This window comes from Aulonocara stuartgranti (assembly GCF_965226115.1).
Source record: "Aulonocara stuartgranti genome assembly, chromosome: 13".
NCBI lineage: Eukaryota > Metazoa > Chordata > Actinopteri > Cichliformes > Cichlidae > Aulonocara > Aulonocara stuartgranti.
The window spans coordinates 22,880,488-22,900,667 of record NC_138949.1 but is presented as its reverse complement, the minus strand read 5'-3'; the positions used below and the strand labels follow the sequence as shown (position 1 = coordinate 22,900,667).

At 38.8% G+C, this 20,180-nt stretch overlaps 2 protein-coding genes across 3 annotated transcripts in view; both read right to left on the bottom strand.

Annotated features, from left to right (window-relative positions):
- Positions 1 to 20,180, bottom strand: part of rgs7a (regulator of G protein signaling 7a) — a 55,860-nt gene that overhangs the window by 11,866 nt on the left and 23,814 nt on the right. For both annotated transcript variants that reach the window (XM_082556330.1, XM_082556331.1), the window contains exons 3-4: positions 15,912 to 16,008; positions 6,323 to 6,373 (exon numbers count right to left, since the gene is read on the bottom strand). In XM_082556330.1, the coding sequence (XP_082412456.1) occupies positions 6,323 to 6,373; positions 15,912 to 16,008 (148 nt within the window). The remainder of the gene's footprint in view (positions 1 to 6,322; positions 6,374 to 15,911; positions 16,009 to 20,180) is intronic.
- LOC309720715 (zinc finger BED domain-containing protein 4-like) lies at positions 11,431 to 14,919 on the bottom strand (the record flags this gene model as incomplete). The annotated part of the gene is made up of 4 exons (XM_082557853.1): positions 11,431 to 12,040; positions 12,249 to 12,565; positions 12,711 to 13,771; positions 14,722 to 14,919. The coding sequence occupies 4 exons, from the start codon at positions 14,917 to 14,919 to the stop codon at positions 11,685 to 11,687; spliced, it is 1,932 nt and encodes a 643-aa protein (XP_082413979.1). The 3' UTR covers positions 11,431 to 11,684.

Below are 20,180 nucleotides of genomic sequence, written 5' to 3'. Positions count from 1 at the left end.
TCTTTTTTTTATTGTTCAAATCATAAAAAATTCACATATACATTGTTTGCACATTTTGTCCAAAGACATAACAGACTAATACATGATAGTAAATGTACTGTGTGAGTTTTAAATACACTGCTGGTTGAGCTTAACAATGGATAAGGATGGGCTAGATGTGTCTCTATTTAGTGGGTCTCACACTAAACTAAGCTATCCAGCTGTTGGTTTTAGCCTTCCATTTAAGTTGCTAGAAAAACACATTTTTAAAAATGTCAAATGCTTGCTTTAATTTAAATTCTAATTTATTTGCTTTATTTAATTATACAGAGACATTAAAGGTAAACCTGCTTGGAGATCTTAGTTTTTCATTAAAAAGAAGATTCTCTGATTACGCTGCAATCAATACCTCCTCATCACAGATATTGGCCCAGCATGTGTTTTTCTTTTTATTTGTATCCCCAGCTAATTAACGTTATTCACCGTTCATCCCAAGGTGCAAATTCATCCTTCACAATATTGCTAAAATGAACATAAACTAGGAGCAGTTGCTTTACTACACTCTGCACTGCTATCACACAGAGATAGAAAGACCTCCATTGCATCCAAACAGCTCTGCAGGAGGTCTCACTGATTAGCCCACCTTAAGCTTGAGAAGTGTAACTCATCAGTCAAATCAATGTTGTGCTTAGCTGGAGTGAAAACCTGCTTACCTCTGGCACACCACAGCACATGGCTGACTGTCCCTGATTTAAAGCCATCAGATAATGAAAACATGTAATCAACATCAAGTGTGTATCATCTGCTATCAGTTCCTCCCTGCTGTTCTAAACCTGAAAGTCCTTTGTGGTGTCGACATCTATCAGTCACAGTTTGTGTTTTGGGCTGATGGCTTTCTTTTGATACTGCCATATTTGGTTCATTATGAATAGTTTTTCATACAGTGTTGCCCTTGACTGTTTCTGCCAAGTAAGCTGTCCTACCACACGGATAAAGTGAGAGATGAAAAGATAGAAATGTTTAACATTGTCTAAATTGCCAGAGCTACGAACGCTACAGCAGGAGCTTACTGTATGCACCATAAAATATGCACATGTCTGCTTTCTCACTCTAACACACACACTGGGTGTTTGTGAGTGAGTGATAAATATAGATTGGCTTTTTCTTTGTCACTGAGGTGGCTGTCACCGCTTTCAGAGGTCAGGATGTTTATGTGTATGCATGTGTTTGTCTGTGACTGGGCTCCTTTTATTAATAAATTATGACTCATAAGTTATTTAAACCTGTTTACTTATAAACAAATCCCTCCCTCTGTATCGGCTATATATAAACTCTAAAGGAGATAGTGACATATTTAACATAATAGCGGTATTAACATTTACTACATGGAAAAATCAAGTTATTCCTGAATTTCTTTATTTAACCTTTATACAGAATGTTTGTTTGGGTATTTATCTAAGACAGAATGAATGTCAGATGGCAATAAGGTCAGCACAGCATGAAAAATGACCTCGTGGACATGCAATTAGAGCTTGATGTCTCTTATATTTCAGCAACTGAGTTAATTTGTTCTCATTTGAGTCTGTTGAAAAATCCACACAAAGGTGAAAATGCACACAAAATACATGTGCGGTGCAGATTTATTTCATCTAAGCATTTGCAAACAGTGTGCAGTGTTATTAGGAAAAAAGAATAAATCTGAAAATGTCAGTTCAATCAAATGAAGGTTTTTCATGCATTAAAACATAACCAATCTTATTTATTTCTAGTTTTTCTGACAGGATTCTACTGTATAAAGTTAAGTCCCGGCAGCAAGGGAGCTTCTGGCTTCCTTTTAACATAACATAAGCTTTATAGGTGACTAAACCTTGGATTAGAATTAGTCAAACTGTCAAAAAAGGCCAGGCTTACAGTCCAGAGAGAAAACACCCTTTGATTTCATCATATTACCAGTTATGTGCCAAAACCCCACTAGTTTGGAGCCCTGCCATGTGGAGTGTGGGAGTACTTTTCCACCTGAGCTTTATCTAAAGACAAACACAGAGATTTTGTATTTGTGGCTTATAACGTATGAGCTGCTGAAGTGAAACAGTGTCTCTCTTAGAAATTGTGGAAGGAAAGTAAATAATTCTCAGAAAAGGCTCTTATTTGGCTTCATTAAAATTAAAACTATTTAATATTTCATAGGAAAAACAAAGATTATAAAAGTCTAAGATCTGAATAAAGAATTTATTTTTAATCTAAGTTACTCAAATGTGCTTAAATACATAGTGTCAGGAGACTCAGCCCCGAAAGCAGTGAACTAAAAGACTAGCACACCAAAGTGCTTTTACATAAAGTCAATTTCAATTAAAGTAAATATGTATTTTAAGTCAATTAAATACACACTTTCAATCATTCGAGGAGGAGCACTCAATGGATTCATGCACAACTGAACTAATACAAGGATTAGTAAAATAACACTGTCCCACAAACAATGGAGGTATAAACTGTATTCATGTGTATGTCAGCACAGAAGTGTGCAAATGGGTGATTTCAGTAGGCTGAAAAACTTGACTCTAGTGCTCTACTGCAGGAGTGACTCTTGAGCCTGATGAGAAGGAGGTTTGAAGAAGGTTGACAGAGAAGACCAGGATCTTTAATCAGAACCTTAGGCACCCTCTTCCCGCTGTTCTGATGAGCCACATGTCCTCCCTCAGAGGTCACTTTACTGTTCCCTGTTCCACTGAGCAGATTAGATGCTCCTTCATATGTAATTCACACCTTTAATAACACGCAGGTGCACACTCCCTGACAACTTGACTGATTTGTCTTGATGCTCTGTTGTGGTCTGGTGACTGTGATGTGTGTATTTATATGGTTAGATGATCCCCACAGTGACCTACTAAACAAGATTAATTTATACAGTGTATATTGTGATCAATTGTTTGTCATTGTATTTATACGTGTTTTTTATTTTCATTTTAATGTATTAGATAATTAATCTACAGTTTATAGACTTTATGTATATTTAAAAGCTTTATAGAGTCATATAATTCATTTCAGCTACAACACAAGTCTATTTTATTTGACCACACTCAAGGCCTGTTTAATGCCATTAATGATTCATTCATAAGGAGGTCAGAGGTCAGAAGAGCAGCAGACCACACTCACTGGAGCTGATTACATTTTTGTGACCCTTATGACCTAATCAAAAGGATAATATAGCAAAGTTAAGTCATAGCACAGAGTGTATCAATAGTACCAACAGGGAATATGTCGTTTCATAAATACTCTCCCTTGATTCTCTTCCCCCCTTTGGGATGAATTTATTTTGAGATTTTCCCCAGATTTTCCCCACAAACAATGTGGGGTTCATCTCCGTGAGCTGTAGGATATAACAAAACTTAATTTTTAAAACTGTGCACTTATCAGCCACAATACTGAAACCACTGACAGGTGACGTGTGTAGCATTGATCATTTCGTTCCAGTACAAAAAAACCATTGGGCCCTGGTATTTACATGTTGTCACTTTAATATGCACAATCCACGGAAGCATTGTTGCATACCCACAGCAACAAAGAGCCCAAAGTGTGCAACCACCTCCACCCTCCCTGACCAGACCCTCATCATGAACAAGTGGGATTCAAGGAGGCCCTGCCTGCCCAGGTCTGTTTCAGAGGTGTTTTGGCAGCAATATTGGATGTTTTAAATGACATTTTAGTGAATTTCACTTACACTGAATTTGCTGCAGGCTGTTTGTGTTTTCTCTTTTACCACAGATGTACAGCCAGCAAGCAAGTGGATTACTTTTGAACCTGTAATCAAAGTGGGTCAAAGCATTAAAAACCCTTTGCTATAAATTTAATATAGTGTGGAAAATCCATTGCAGTCAAGCACTGCCTCAAGTCTTTTGACCCATAGGCATCAGCAGATGCTTTGTATCCTCTCCGGGGACTATAACCATGTTTAGCTGGTGCTTTGCTCTACGATCTTTCTGCCTTTAGTCTGCTTTCAGAAAATGATTGACCTACAAAATGTTAAGGTTGCTGATCATGTCAGCCAGTGGCGCCTCGTTCACATTTTTTCCCTTATACGTCCAGTCCCCTTCATGAGCAGAACTGCAGAATATGACAAACGTGGTAAGCAATTACTGCCAGCAGTTCATATGCTAAACAAATCAATAGTTTTCTAAAACTCAGCGAATGATGATGCAAAGTATAATCACTGTGCTATTGTCAGGAGCTTCTTGTGCAATACCTTATACTGAGACATCAAAAACTTTTGTCAAGAACTTTTGAGGCAAGGATTTCTCTTATCTAATCCAATGCCAAATTGAATCAAAATAAGACTGGAGACTATAGACACGGCCAAATAGGATGATAATGAGTTCTTCTGGGCTGCAGCAGTATATTATCTGTGGCGTTCATTTAGCAAAAGAGCTCTACAGCCTCAGTCAACTTTGATACAAGCTCTTTTACATAATAAACTTGCTGCTATCATGCTGTGAGCCAAATTAATTGCATTTCACTTTGCTGTTTGTCAGCCCCACAAGGAGTTGCTCTGTGCTAAAGTCATTTAGTTATACACAACACTGTGTTTACCACAGGGCAAATAACAGCACCTGTGCTGCAAAAAGCAAAATGGGCAGATTAAAAAAAGTTGTCCTAGATGACAAAAACATCTGTCGACACATGTTTTTAGACTCTTCCTTGTTAAAAATAAATAAATAAATAAAAACCCAGTTTTGGAAAAATTTCATCAAAATGAATCTCACAACAAAGTATTTTGAGTATTGTAGATGTAATGACATAAAAACTATTGCCAGATTTTTGTCACAATCCAACAGAGTGGATATTTGTTCCAATGCATCGCATTAAGCATTCTTAAGCATATTACAGATGCCTTAGATGCAATGCAGAAATAATAACGCAGTCGTAATCTTTTTTGAGCAAATATAAAAACTCAGAGACTGGTATTTTCCTCGGCATAATTAAAACGAAAATGGAAATGAAAAAAAAAAATCACACAAGGACAAACTGTCCACTTGTCTCAAAACTCTTTCATTATGCACATGAAATCATAAATATGCTGCATCAACCGTCGCCCCACCACCCACACACCAGTTTAAATACATGCATAACAACCTTTATGATATCAACATGCACAGCTCATAAAACAGGTAGATCCTTACATACACACAGAGGAACTGTGAGTTGATGAGTCACAATTACTGTATGAACTGATTGTACAATACTGAGGCAACCACTAGAGTAGACTGAAATGTACACCCACGCACATAACCAGTCCAATATCCAAGTAGAAACACCTACATTGCACAGACACGATCAGATACACAAGAAACTCTCAAAAGACACTTGGTTTTAACTTCCCATATTTGTCACAGTTCATCCTGCCCACTTTTGAGTCATATTATGTGCAATGAGAGGCTCGACTAATCATTCGGCAGCTCTTTCAAGGCAGTCCAGTTCTACATTTTTATACTGCGCTAAAATCAAACCAGCTGAAGGACACAAAAAGACTAGATTAAAAAAGAAAACAAACTGACTTTTACCTACTGTAATATGATATGGTACATAGGTTTCAAAATGGCAAGTAAGTGAAGTGTTACTCCTTATTTTAGAGCTAAGTGACAACACATCTGGATTCAAGTTATTCAGCATCTAACCAGCACTTGTCCTCTCATTTACGCCACCATCAAACACGAGGAATGGTATAAACAGTTGTAATGATGCCATCCTGAAATTTCGTATTTTTAGTATTAATTGGGCCATTTGAGAAAACTGATGTTTGGGAAATGAAAATGGAAGTGCATTAGTGGCTGTATTTATTTAGATTTTAGCAAAGTGGCTCCAGTAAAAATATGCCACAATTTTGTTAGTAACAATATTTTAATCTTGTTCTTTTAATTCAGTGCATTTGCAAAACCTCTCAGTTAATCCAGTGTCCTTTCAGTCCTTTCTTTCTTCCTTTAAGCTTGCTTTCTTCTGATTGGCTCTGCTTTACAAAGAAAATATATGAACAGCACGTCTGTGTGTGTTCACATTAGGGATATCATACAGAGCAAAGAGCAGAAACAGCTTTGCGAAACTGAGCGCTGGATTATTGGGGTTACTTGAGGTTACATACACCCAATGTTTTCCAATAATACAATGTTACAGTGTCTATATATAAAGCACAATAGGTCAACTTTAATATTGGCACAAATTGTGGAAAACATGTGATAAATTGCTTTCACAAGCTGTCCACTACTGCCGATCTATTTGCTGACCCTGATGTCAAAAGGGCAACTTCGGTGTTATACATACACCAGTAATAAGCATTTCAGTGTTTGGCTTTTACCTTGATCTTCAATGTCCAGATTCTTCATCATCCACTGTACAATATCAGAACCTAAAATAGAAAAAAGCATATACATATGACTCACTTACATATCTAATATGCTCACGCTGTGCTGGAGCACATTTTGCAGGAGATGCAAATGAAAGGGAAAACAATGAAACTCTTAACCCTAGTCAACCCTCCTCATCATCACAGTGCATACCAATTCCTCTCACCTTGCACCATGTAGGTGGGTAAAAGGTGATCCATTACCATTTTTTTTTCTGTGTACCTCTCCAAGCTGGCTCTTTTTGTGTGACGTCCATAAATATAAATGACCAGAGAGAGATACAATTGGATAATGACGCCTATATTTTGTAGTATATTAAAATAATCTATCTGACTTGAAGCGTCTTATACAGATTGTGACATGCGTGGCAGGATCTAAAATGAGAACAGATCAGAATATTGTCTAAACAGTGAAAGAGGGTTTAAACGAGAGCACAAAAGCAAAAACCTGAGAAGAATTAGGAGGAAGATGCTGTGGCCCTATTTTAAACAAACTATCATCAACAACTGAAACATCTGAGTAATGCTTGTGGTTTGCAGATGATTTGTGTATTCCTTTTGCCATTTTTCTGGAATGGAGAAACATTTTACATGATGGATGCTATTTAGCCTCTTCTCCACCTGAAAATGAATCACATTCAAATCTTAGAACAGCATCCTCCGTCCCCAGGCATTTTCACACCACTGCGCACCATGTGACTTTGGCACTTTGGTTAAATATATATTTTGCAAGCTATTATTACTGTCTGTCATACTGACAGGTGAAGGTGTGTGTGTGCAGATGAAAGCCACAGACGGCAGGGGAAAAAAGGTGTGAAATGGAGACATGAGGGAATTCATGCAGGGAGACATTCGAGCCCCGTGGCTGTATCTCTGTCCATCGAGCTCCCTCTCAGTCTGTCTTCATTTTGTCTTGCACCCCTTTGCGTTTTGGAGCCCCATAACCAGATGAGATTTTCCATGGATTAACATCATTAATACAACCTCATTTTCACACTACCAACTCTGACCCACTTTCAAAGAGAGAGCTTAAATGAGATGTGTAAGATAATCCTCTGACAAGGCTGTTCTCTGAATTAATTAACATCATGACCATAGATTGGTCTGTACTCTTCTGTGTGTGTGTGTGTGTGTGTGTGTGTGTGTGTGTGTGTGTGTGTGTGTGTGTGTGTGTGTGTGTGTGTGTGTGTGTGTGTGTGTGTGGGTACAAATGCATGCATGCCTCAGAATAAGTCAATAACATGAAAAACCAGCAAAAGCTGAAGTTGTCTATTGTCAATCACCATGTTATTCTTAAAATAAATTATATATGAAGTATTGTTTAAATACTACAGCACACAGTTGCATTAACAGCTGACCATTAATGCTTATACATAATAGAAAGAAAATCTATCTTAATTTCATATACAGTATGAAACTGTACTATTGTATTGTGTTATTATTATTATTATTATTATTATTATTATTATTATTAAAAGCTGTAAAAATAATTTTACACTGTAATGTAAAGGAAAATATCTTCTACACAAAATAAAATCATAAAATCAACATAAAGCTGATACTTAAATAAAGAATAAACAATAATAATAACAATAATATTAATAATAATAACAATTAAGGATAAATAAAGGACAAAATTATACTCAGGCTTTTGAATGAACTGTAAATGGTTCATGCCATAACATCGCTTTGAAAAAAAAAACAGAAATATGAAGTGTTTATTGACCTCTGTGATATGACATTTCTGAGCATCTATAGAAATATTTTCACCAGCAGCCAGACATTTTGTAAGCCATGGCTCTGTTGCTCACTTAAAAATATAAATGCAATACAGCAAAAACACACTGAAAACACACACACACACACACACACACACAGACCTCTTGTATCACAGACATATCAAGCATCTTGGTATGAAATAGTGGCACAATCTATTGGAGTAGGTATCATGCACAACACAGAAAAATGGGGGGAAATGCCAGTAAAAACAGAAAACATTGATTTTTAGGTCCTGAAAACTTTCTTTATGTATCATTGTTGTGTAAGTGTTTGATAGAAAAAGTCCTGTGTGGATGTATACATCAAGGGGTGAATTTTTGGCTTGCGGTATAAAAGACTTTGAATTGTCTGTGATGCTATAAAAATGCAATCGATTTACCTTTTCACCCTTCTATGAAAGCCTGCATGGGCAAATAGTTCAACAATACAAGGACTGCATTTTTCAACATAAAGAAACACTTTGAGGATTTCATTTTATTATCCAATCACAAGAATCAGAAAATCCACAGACATCCCTGTAAGGGACAAGGTCAAAAAACAGTAGTGAATTGCTTTGATCTTCTGGTCCTCAGGCATCAATGCATTAAAAACTCAAGCAGTAACTATAAAAACTACAGTCTGGAGTCTTCAGTGGAGACACTTGCAGGATATGGATAAAAGAATCAGGGGATACGGTGATAAATATGCCCCTGTTCAGCATTAAAACTGAACATACAAATGTTTTAGCTTCAATATTCAAAATGTTATTATCGTATTATTTTTGTTGCCATATCACTGACAAAATAATATTATTTTGTTTTATTGACTTAGAAATAATTTAATCCTGTTTTTGTTTACATTTTACACATTGTGCTGGGGTGTGGTTTGTAGCTCATCTGCAGGAGAGCAGTGATGGCGATGCATCGAGAGCAGGCAGCGGTGCATCACCGTCGATTGGAACAGCTGTGGGACCAGTCTGGACACCAGACAAAAGTGTTGCAGAGAGTTGCCTGAGCTGGTTCCTCACCAGCACCGGCCACAGTGACGTCCTTTCACAGCATGGGGGAGGGAGATGACCCACAGACCTTCGACAAGGTCTTTCAGGCCACAGCGGAGGCATGTTTCTGGCTAAAGGAGGAGTGGGTGATGAGGTTGCTCCAGGTGCTTTCTTGCAAAACCCCGGCAGCAGTTCTCAGCTTGACTGCAGCAGCGAGGAACAGCTTCAAAGATGTCTGCCAGGTGGTAGTCAACCACTGGGACTCCCACCTGGGAATTATAAGGACCAACCTTTCACCTATGCCATCGTTCATGTCTCGCACACTAAAAGAGCCATATGAATTACTGGACATTAAACCTGTTTGGACCAGCACCTACCACCCTCAGACTGAAGGGCTGGTGGAGTGACTGAATAAGACTTAATAAGACTGAATAAGACCTGATTAAAGAAAACTGGCATGAATGTCCATGCCCAGCTAAGATTCAATACGCTCTAGACCTAAGAGCTGAGCTATACACACTGGGGAGGTTATCACAAGAGAATATGCCCCAAGCCCAAGAAACCACTTCTCTGGTGAGCCTGGTTAAATACAGAGATGAGGATTGAGGGGCCAAATTCCACCATTCCTGCCTACCCGATTATGATAACCATTTCACACAGGCCCAGAGAGCAGATGTTGCTGCATTGCAACAGTGATTTGAAGATGTGTTCTCTCCCCTGCCCAGTCATACCCTTCTCACAGAGCACCATTTTGAAATGCACTCTGGCATGACGGTGCATTCACAGCCCTGCAGGTTACCTGCACATAAGAGGCAAATTGTTCAGGGGGAATTTGCTGAAATGGTATAACTGGGAGTAAGAGAAGACAGAGTGCGTGGAGTAGCCCCATAGTTCTTGTGGTGAAGAAAGGTGGTTCTATACAGTTCTCTGTTGATACCGCAAGGTGAATGAAGTGTTTGATACCTACCCAATCCCACAGGTTGCTCCTGGACCGGTTAGACAATGCTCATTTTTTTCACAACACTGGATTTAACCAGGGGTACTGGCAGATTCCCTTGTCTGCAGAGTCCAAGGAAAAAAAACGCCCTTCTCCACTCCATATGGTTTGTACCAATATGAGACACTTCTGCTCAATTTGTTCTGAGCCCCACCCACCTTCCAGTGCCTCATGGACCGGGTGCTGCTCCTACTTGGATGATGTCATCATCCACAGTGACACCTAGGCGGAGCATGTGCAGCGTGTGGCCACGGTACTGGAGTCCGTGAGGCAGGCGGGGTTCACGGCAAACCAGAAGGAGTGTATGGTTGGACAGAGGGAGGTACAGTATCTGGGGTACCATTTGGGAGGCGGGCAGGTGTGTCAACATATGGGTAAAACGACTCCTATCGCATCCTGCCTGCATCTCAAGACCAAAAAACAGGTGAGGTGGTTCTTGGGGCTGGTTTATCCACTTTACCACGCCCAGTTTTGTGTCCAGCTTCACAGACCTGACCAGCCCCTTGACTGATCTCACCCAAAAGGGTGTTCCAGATTTGGAGCAGTGCCAGGCAGCATTCTTGCAGGTAAAGAATTCTTGCTCTACACTCCTAACTTTTCCCTCCCTGGGCTGGGGCTGGGGGCAGCTTTGTCCCAGGAGATAAGGGGGGATTGACCGCCCTGCTCTATACATCAGCACGATTTGTCAGAGCAGGAGGCCAGGTACAGTACAGTAGAAAAAGAGTGAGCTGTTGACTCTCTTCGCTATTACCTCCTGGACTGCCATTTCAGCCTCTGTTCGGATCACGCCCGGCTACAGTGGCTCCATCGCATGAAGGATGCCAACGTCTAGATCACCCGGTGGTATCTGGCTCTCCAGCCTTTTGTTCAAGGTGGTCCGTAGTCATGGCTGACTTCCTCTCTCACTTGCAAGGTGTGGATTCAGAGGAGGCTGACCAGAACAGCTGATGACCATTGTCTAATCATGCTTTCCCTATTTGAGTAGGACGCCAGGACCTGACGGGGGAGCTGTGTGTGGTTTGCAGAGCACAGGGACGCAGCTGGAAAGCTGCACAGAGATGTGGGATACACTGTAAATAAATACCTTACAACATGCAACACTGTGTGCGTGGGTCCTTTATCCTGTCACCAGAGGTGGAAAGAGTACTCAAAATTTGTACTCAAGTACAAGTACTGTTACACTGGTTAAATTGTACTCAATTACAAGTAAAAGTACTGGTGTTAAAAAAATACTTGAGTAAAAGTACAAAGTACTGTTCTCAAAAACTACTCAGAGTATTAATTACTTTTTAACAGACCGATGTTTTATTCTGTTGTCAATAGCAGGCATTCAACTCGATTCACCAGTATAAATATTTATGTTCAAAGCACATTTTTCAGATGAACAAGGTATAGAAAGGTAACTTGTTTTGTAAATAAATGTAGATATAAAAGGAGGAATTTTGTTTGTTAAAACAATGACAAAAATGTTTCTGAACATGCGTAGAACCATTTAAACTTTTCCCCATACACTGAACAACAGGCAGGTAAGTGTCTTAAAGTCTTAGCATTTCTTTCACACTTTACTTTCTGAACCTTTTGTTCAGTTTCAGCAAGAGCTGGTTTTCTAAATTAACAGAGGCAATCCGACTTCGTTTGGCAGTGAAGAGTAGACCAGCACAGCTAAAAAGTCGTTCACACGCAGCAGAAGCAGGCAGAGCTGTGTTCAGTTTAAGAGAGAGGTTTTTGATGGCTGAGAAGGAGTGCAGCAGCTCCATGGTGTCTGTGGCACAAGCAAGATAACCATCAAGCTCAACTGCACTTTGCAGCCTTCTGGAGATTGGTCTGGAGAAGAATTCATCTTCATCAGATGACTCTCTTTGCTGATCCTCACTCTCATGCTCTGTCGTTTCAAGATGTTGTTTGATGTATGTCAAGGCTGTAATTGCAAGTAGATAACACAATTTTGTTATTTAAATTTCAGTGATTATTCCTGAACACAAATTTAAAATCGGCAAATTCTCAAAAAGGATTGTTTAGTATTCGGGACAGACCATCAATAACTTACAATGTATTAGGTGAAATACTCACTTAAGCATGTGTTCAAATGTAAAAATACACAAAAATGGGATCACATGAATCCTTACCAGCCTCTGTTACATCTGCTCTGTCAGTCCAGGAAGTCTTGAACTTGGGTAAGAGGACTGCAGCTGCAGCCAACTCTGGATCCTCCATCATCGCTCCAAAACGCTTTTGAAGGCCATTTTGCAGGGCTCTGATGAGTGGCACGCATGTCTTGCTTGATGTCTCCAGCCTGCTAAGTTTGGACAGTAGTTGTTGGATTACTGGCAGGAGCCATCCCATAAAGGAAGTGGACTCAGACTGAAGGATGTTTGAAGCTTTCACCAGTGGCTTCATGGTGGTACAGTACTCCCTTAGGAATGCAACTTCTGCAGGACTCAACCTGTAAGACACAACAACAAAACCCACCATGACTATAATAGGGATCTTCTGATTTAATATTAAGAGTCTGCTCACGTTTTTAACCATCCATTAAGGAAAATTCACAAAATTTGAAACCATATTGGTAGGTGTCCAATTTTACTCACATTTTCACCTTGAACTCCTCACAAATGCTCCTGATGGCATCTTTCCCCTTCTCATCAATGATGCGTATTATCCTTTCAATGGCAAGGTAGGTTGAATTCCATCGTGTTGCATTGGGACGAATGATCTGTAGCTCACACTTGTCCTCTACCACTTCATTAGCCAAATGAGATCGGCCAGTTTTGTTCCAAATGGCCTGGCATTTTGCAAAGCATGCACGGGAGAGCCTCTCGTAGGTTTCATTCATGCTCTCTGCTAGGGCAGCATCAGTTGTTGCCACAAGGTTTAGCAGGTGACATGCACATCGCTGATGAGGCGGAAGTTGATACTCCAAACCAGAGTCTTCATCAAGAATTGCACTTGCCTCATGGTAGTCCCTATGGTCAGTCAGGTCAATAGTTTCTGGGTCTGCTTCATCTTCATCTTCATCTGCATCATTTTGTGCCCCAAACATGTGGAAGGCCTTGACAAAGTTGGATCCACTATCAGTTGTGGTTCTTACAACTTTGCCTCTAATCTTGTATTGGCAATGGATATCATCAAGCGCACCAGCAAGCATGTCAAATGTGTGAGACCCTCTCAATCTTTTGCATGCTAGTGCTGCAGATCTTCTTTCCAGGGACGCTTCCTCTATCCAATGGCATGTGACTCCAAGGTAACTTTTCTGATGAGCTGACCAACAATCAGTAGTGGTAGCAACAAATTTGACTTTATCCAATTCTGCAACCAAAGTCATCTTCATGTGATCAGCAGCTTCACAGATTCTGGCACGGACAGTGGGTCTGGAGATGACTTTGGCTTGAGGTTGTAATGTGGTAACCAATTCTTTGAAAGATGGCTGTTCTACCACTGCAAATGGCTGTAGACCCTCACATATGAAATTGATGACAAGCTTGTCAACAGTTGCTTGTGGAACATGTTTGTTTGCAGCTCTCAACATCAGGTCTGGTAACTTGGCTTGTGTATTTGCTGAGAGCTTGTTTGGTGTGGCTGTGGTCTTTCGCTGTCGAGATGTTGATGCCACAGTGATATTGTACTGCTCAGTCTTCGATGGATGTTTCCTCTGTAGAGATAAATATTATCATACGTCAGGTTCATACATTACTTCATAACATCACTGTGATTAACACTAAAAGAAAACACATTTTTAAAACATTATTCAACTAGACTTGAGCTAATCTTTGATTGTTGAGCATAGTATAAAAGAGTGGTGAATTGGTCAAATCTTGCAGATATATTGCTGTATTTATTTACAAGTGTAAACCAATTTTGAACGATCATTGCAAAAAACATGAATTTCTGTATACATTCTAAGTTCTGTAATATGTATACTATCTGTAAAAAGAGTATCGACCAATGTATCAGTATCTAAATTTTTAACTCCTTTTTATCAGTATCACCCTAAAGTTTTCAGTATTAGTCAGGTCCTAAAAATACTAAGAGAGCAAAATATGTGTATCTAGCAAATCTAATTTAAGAAAAGGGATCACATACACAAAAATGCTGCCCATACAGCTAACAAATAAAACCAATCCACATTATGTTCTTTAAAAAAAGATATCATATTGGGAAACATATAACCCTACTGATTAAGAGCCATGTCACTATGATAGACCTATATCAGGCCAATGATACTGATCAACTGATCCATCAATCGGGCTCTGGTACATGTCAGCTGAGAGCTGGAAGATTAATTTGAGATGCAGCTCAGCACTGTGTTCAAGTTTGTTTGTTTGTTTTTTTAAATAGGCCAGCTGATTGTAGGCCTGTGAGTTTTAAATGACTACAAGTTTAATTTATTGTAATGACGGTGGTTATCCAAATAATAAGCTAAAACATTCCTACGAATTGTAGCTCAGTTATGCATGCACACACGCACATTAGCTAGCTCCGTCTTATTTTAATATCAGGCTAACCAATGACGGTGACAATATCTTAGCCAAACTAGTAACCTTAACACACATGAAAAATAAGAAAGCAATATCATACACGTATAGTTGTAAAACCTCTTACCTCAATGTGTTTTTTTAGATTAGATGCTGAAGTCTTGTAAGCTGAAATGACTGTAGAGGTCAAACAAAGTTTGCACTGCATCTGGACGCTGTCTCCTTTTCTTCCTCTGTACACGAAAAATTCCTCCAGGTATGGGCACGCGTCCTCCGTCTTTTCTACGTCGTTTTCATGGTTGACAGTGTTGTCCTCTGTCTCCATTTTGGCTTCTTTGTCTCCAAATCTTTCGTCTATAAAGTAGTTTATACTCCACCATTTAGCACCTCCAGACACCTGTGCCTGCTGCTGCAGCGGAGTTTATTCTTTGCTTACGTCTTAAATTGGCGCGGTTGCGATTGCACGGCCTTATTGGCTGCAAAAATGCAGACGAAAGGTTTGAATGTTAATTCAAATTGTGGGCGTACTCAGTAGTGACTTTTGATTTTATAAGTAGCGAAGTAGATTACATGGTGTAAGTTGTACTCAAGTATGAGTAAAATTACACACTTGAAAAATTACTCGTAAAAGTACAAGTACCCAAAAAATGTACTTAATTACAGTAACGTGAGTATTTGTAATTCGTTACTTCCACCCCTGCCTGTCACACACATTATCCCACATTTATTGAAAATCAGGTTGTATGCAATCATGCAGAGCAACAGAACTTGTCACCATATGTTGCAGTTCTGTTCCATTCCTGCAGATGTAACTGGTAAAGCTGCTTGCTAGCTGTGCTGTTTGCATATTTTATACAGAATTATGCAATTATATAGGCCAGATCTAAAATTAATCAATACAGCTGCATGCTCTGTATGGAAGACTTGTCATGTGATGACTGCTAGTTCCTTTTTTCAAGCCCGAAATATCCATTGATATTTCAGGTGTTTCTTGCTTAAGTTAGCGATTTAAATTTATGTGCTTGTGTTCATTTATTTCTGCTCACTGTTAAAACATTTTTTAGATCTCTTCACATGTCACTGTTGGTTGTATGCACAAAACCTCTGAGACTTCTAGCAAAACCAAACAGTGCATTCAGATCACAAAAACAGCCAGTGTTAATGAAAACATTTTTAAGCAATAGTTATATTGCTTATCGCATCTTGCCTGCATCTCAAGACCAAAAAACAGGTGAGTCTGAGTCAATAAATGGAAAAGAAAAGAAGAGAAGAGAAGAGAAGAGAAGAGAAGAGAAGAGAAGAGAAGAGAAAACTCACCTGAAAAAACACTGGGAATCTTGGTTAGAAAACTTTTCACTGTTCTGATGGGGATGCCATTTTTCTCATCCTGCATGCGTGCTATTACCTCCTCCATCTGCACAAGACAGGGACAGTGGAAGAGAAGGGAGAGTGAGTACTTTCTGTGAACTTGTATAAGTAAGTGGAGGTTGTGTGTGTGCAAGAGAGAAAGAGGTACAACAGATACAAACATGTTTCTGTGTGGTTCAGCCACGTCTCCAGGGGACAGAGAGTAAGGCGAGAAAGTTAGTGACTAACCATCACAGCTGTCAGATTTCTGCCTCTCCTTTGACAAATCTCTCTGATGTGTGTCATTTGTCACATAAAAGCACCAGTAAGCTGCACTTATTGGATTCTGCAGTCTCTATTGAATTTTGGAGTTCTAGTAGTGAATTTTTATTATTATTATCCATTGCATTATATTTATATACTCAAACCACCACATACATGAACTGGGCAGAACAGAGACAAACATTAGAAATAGTATCAGTACTGTAAAATATATTGTATTGTCTTCGGCATTAACATTAAGTTAAAATGACAAAAACAGGTGTACAGCCACATACTGGCACACATGCAAACACACAAACATTTGCACACATGGCAAAGATGGAAATGCACTGGGAGTCGTCTCGAGGGCCTGGCAGGGCAACACAAGGCAGACATGTTTCCAAGAACACCCAGAAGGGAGCAAAGCAGAGCAGAGCATAGTGCTGACGCGTCACCACAATTGGATGCCAAGCTACCTCCCTAAACTCTTCCCTCAGTGTAAAAATATACACATGGAAAATATGTACGTAGAAATCAACACATTTTATTTGGTCCACCCACCACACAAACCTCAGTTGTAGTGATTCTATCAAGGTTTGTCCACTTTAACTCTACTATTTAATAATGGCATTATTTGTAAAATGTATGAATAGTGTGATTGCATTAAAAAGCTGCGACTTTTTTCAACCTCTCTCGACTACCATGACATGGATGACTGCAAACCTATATTGTAACTATATCGCAGTAATACTGCAAACAGGAAGATATGCAGCGTACATGACTTTTTTTTACCGATAACGTTTTAGATTTTAATTAAGAATTTTGCATTTTAATAAATGATGGACTTAATTTTTTATAAAAAGTTTATTTTAATCAAGCAGTAGACTTCCAAGCTGAACAGTCAAGCCAGAAGCACCAAAAACTGCTAATTTTCTAGTCGTTGAGCCAATAGTCATAGACTCCTGTTGGTATGCACACAGGTGTACACACGGGTATTCACAGACGCGGACTACAGCTTTCTTGGCTGCTGCCTCAAAGCACATTGTGCGCTGTCTATCTTGCGTGCTGCACAATATCGTTTATTATTTAGTATCTACTGATATCTACTGCTAGCTAGTTTATTGTGATGGTGCTGTTTTTTTTATTATGTTGCTCTTTGTTGTTTGCTTTCTCTTCTGTTTTTTTTCTCCATACAGGTGACCCAGGTGTTTTGTTTTTTTGTTTGTTTGTTTTTTTCTTTCTTCCCCCCCTTCTCACCGTCTCTTCTCCCCTTTGGTTTTCTTTCTCTCCCTCTCTTTCCTTCATTCTTTCTCCCTGTCCTATCCCCCAGTCATGTCTGTCCCGTTTGTAGCAACTGAAAATAAAATAAATTCATAATTATAATAAAGGTCAATCAAATGGACCAATATGGCAAGGCCATGATGATCCACTTGGTAAAATAAATCCACTTGGCATCTTTCTTGGCCTTAAGAGAACAATTCTGATGGCTAAAGATCCAAACGGGACACAAAAAAAAAAAAAAAAAAGTCATAGACTCCTGTTAAAATATCCAACTTTACAGGATCAAAATGCATGGTTCAGCATGGTAAAAAAATGCTTTCACATTTATAGGTCATGAAATTCATTAATCATTAAATTGCACCTCTTCACTATGTGTGTGCTCTATGTGTCTAATTTAGTGGATTATCTGATTAATATTATGGCTTGTTTTGTTGTACAGACTGTCCAAGATGTTTGTTTAGAATTAAACAATTAAACTAGAATTGAATTCTAGTATCATCTTAGCCCAGTAGTTCGCACTAACTGGCCAATAAGTGTGTCTTTGCAAAAGCACCCCTATTCAGTTTATGAATATGGTTCACTTCTGGCTCCAAAAAACAAAAAAACTGCATGGAGGCATCAAAAAAGCTAAAATGCTACTGTTAAACGCATGTTTTATACTGTTGTGATTCTTACCGTTGTCTTTTTTGCTTCTAACTTACCCGCCCACACAGGCACAGGTAGTGAAAACACCAGTTGTTTATGCATATCCTATGAGATGACGTTGTCCTTCTCAGTGGATATGAAGGAGTACCTTAAGTTAAATATATTTTGCTGCTATTGTCTTTTTCCCAAAAACTATGCGGCAAGTGAAAGCTCCAAAGTGCTATGTTTCGTACAGGTGTTTCACTGTAATTTATTTTCAGTGGGTTTTTTTGTATTCAAGCAAATCTAACTTTGTGTTTGGTGTTTTGACATGACAATAACTGTGCGCTACACTGAAGGGTTGTGTTGTTCTTGCAGGTCTGACTTCATCGCTCATCTCCTTCAATTTAATTTCCTCTCCATCTTTTATATAACACACATACAGTATGACTTATCAGCTCAGCTCATGAGGGAAATTCAACACAATATGAATAAATACAACTGCATTTCATATAGATGTGGGTTTTGTTTAGGTGAAAATGAATTTCTTGGCCATATCAGTGAGAAAGAAACTGTTTTGATTATGCACAAGCTATGTTAACGACTTTTTTGTTTGACAGTTCATGAGCCGGCTGTGAATGTATAATTATACGATAAAGACCCATGGCTAAAATTCTGAAGATGAAAATGATCAAAATTAGTGATTACAAGCGAACTGAGAATGACAGAGCACGTGCAAATATTAAAGAGCTGACAGATTAGTCTGGACCTAGACACCTAGAAATGGAAATAAAAATAAAAACCGGGTGAAATGCATATTTTTGTCTATTTTGTTAATCTCTTGCTCCCACAGTACCATGTGAATTACCTGTAGCACTAAAATACAGTTCTAAAAACATCTTTAATCTCTCACACATTAACAAGATCTTAGCTTTAATTTTAAAAAAAAGCTCTACCTGAACTGCTTCTGGCAATCCTCCTTGAATTTCTGTTGTTTGTTGTTGGATTTTAGTTATTCTCACATGTGAATAATATCTGGGACACCAGACGAGTTTGTATAAATAGCAATGTTACACCAATTGCATGCCGATCTTCTCCCCTAAAGGAGTCCACAGTCCAATACCCCACATTCTAATCTGAGAAATAATATTTTATTTTAATGGTCAATGCTGCAATCAGTAACTTTCACTACTTGTATTCCTCTTTCATGACTACTGGTTATTTGGAAATTTAAGGATGTGAATGTCTAAATCAAAAACAGGTAAAGTAAACTGATAGAAATGGTGGAAGCTCTAGCTGACTAAGAAAAATTGGAGACTTTATTGAATTTATTTTTAACATTCAGAGACTGGAGCAGTCACTACATCACTATTTGTGTAGTAATTACACAATAGTAACAATGTCAGTATTTCTGTCAAATCTAGGAGCTTGTGGCTGGACTATGAATGCAAACAAACTACGATGGAGTTACAATTTTCACAATTTTATCAATAAATTTATAAACAGTTAATTTTTTATTATGACACATATATTTCATGTAACTGCTATCTTGACCCCATTCGGTCATAAACTAATAGCGGACTGACTCCATGTTACATCGAGATGTCGCCGCCTTGATGCAACAAATTCGCTTTGAAGACAGCAACTGACTGCGAGTGGTTACAGACTTGCTCCCTGTCTCCAAAGCAACCATTTCAAAGGCAAGAAGATTGCAAGTATATTGCACATATAGTTGCAATAATTTTGGTCATGTCTAGTGGGACTGTAGAATAACAAAATGCTCAATGTCATTCTCTGTGCTTTTAAGTAGATTTTAAGTAGATTTGGTACAATGTTCAGGCTTGATTTAGAAAATCTTTCTAAATTAATCCAAAATGCATTTAGTTCATCCCTTTGGAACAATTGTACTTTACATTGGCAACCTGTCTCAGTCTACCTTTCTCTAAAAGTTGGATGGTACTGTGAGCCACAGAGCAAACAAGGACAACAGCAACATTGATCAATACTTCACACACTCTCCCTCCTATCTCTGCAAACCGCCTACACATGGTAAAATGCCACCAGCGTGAATAT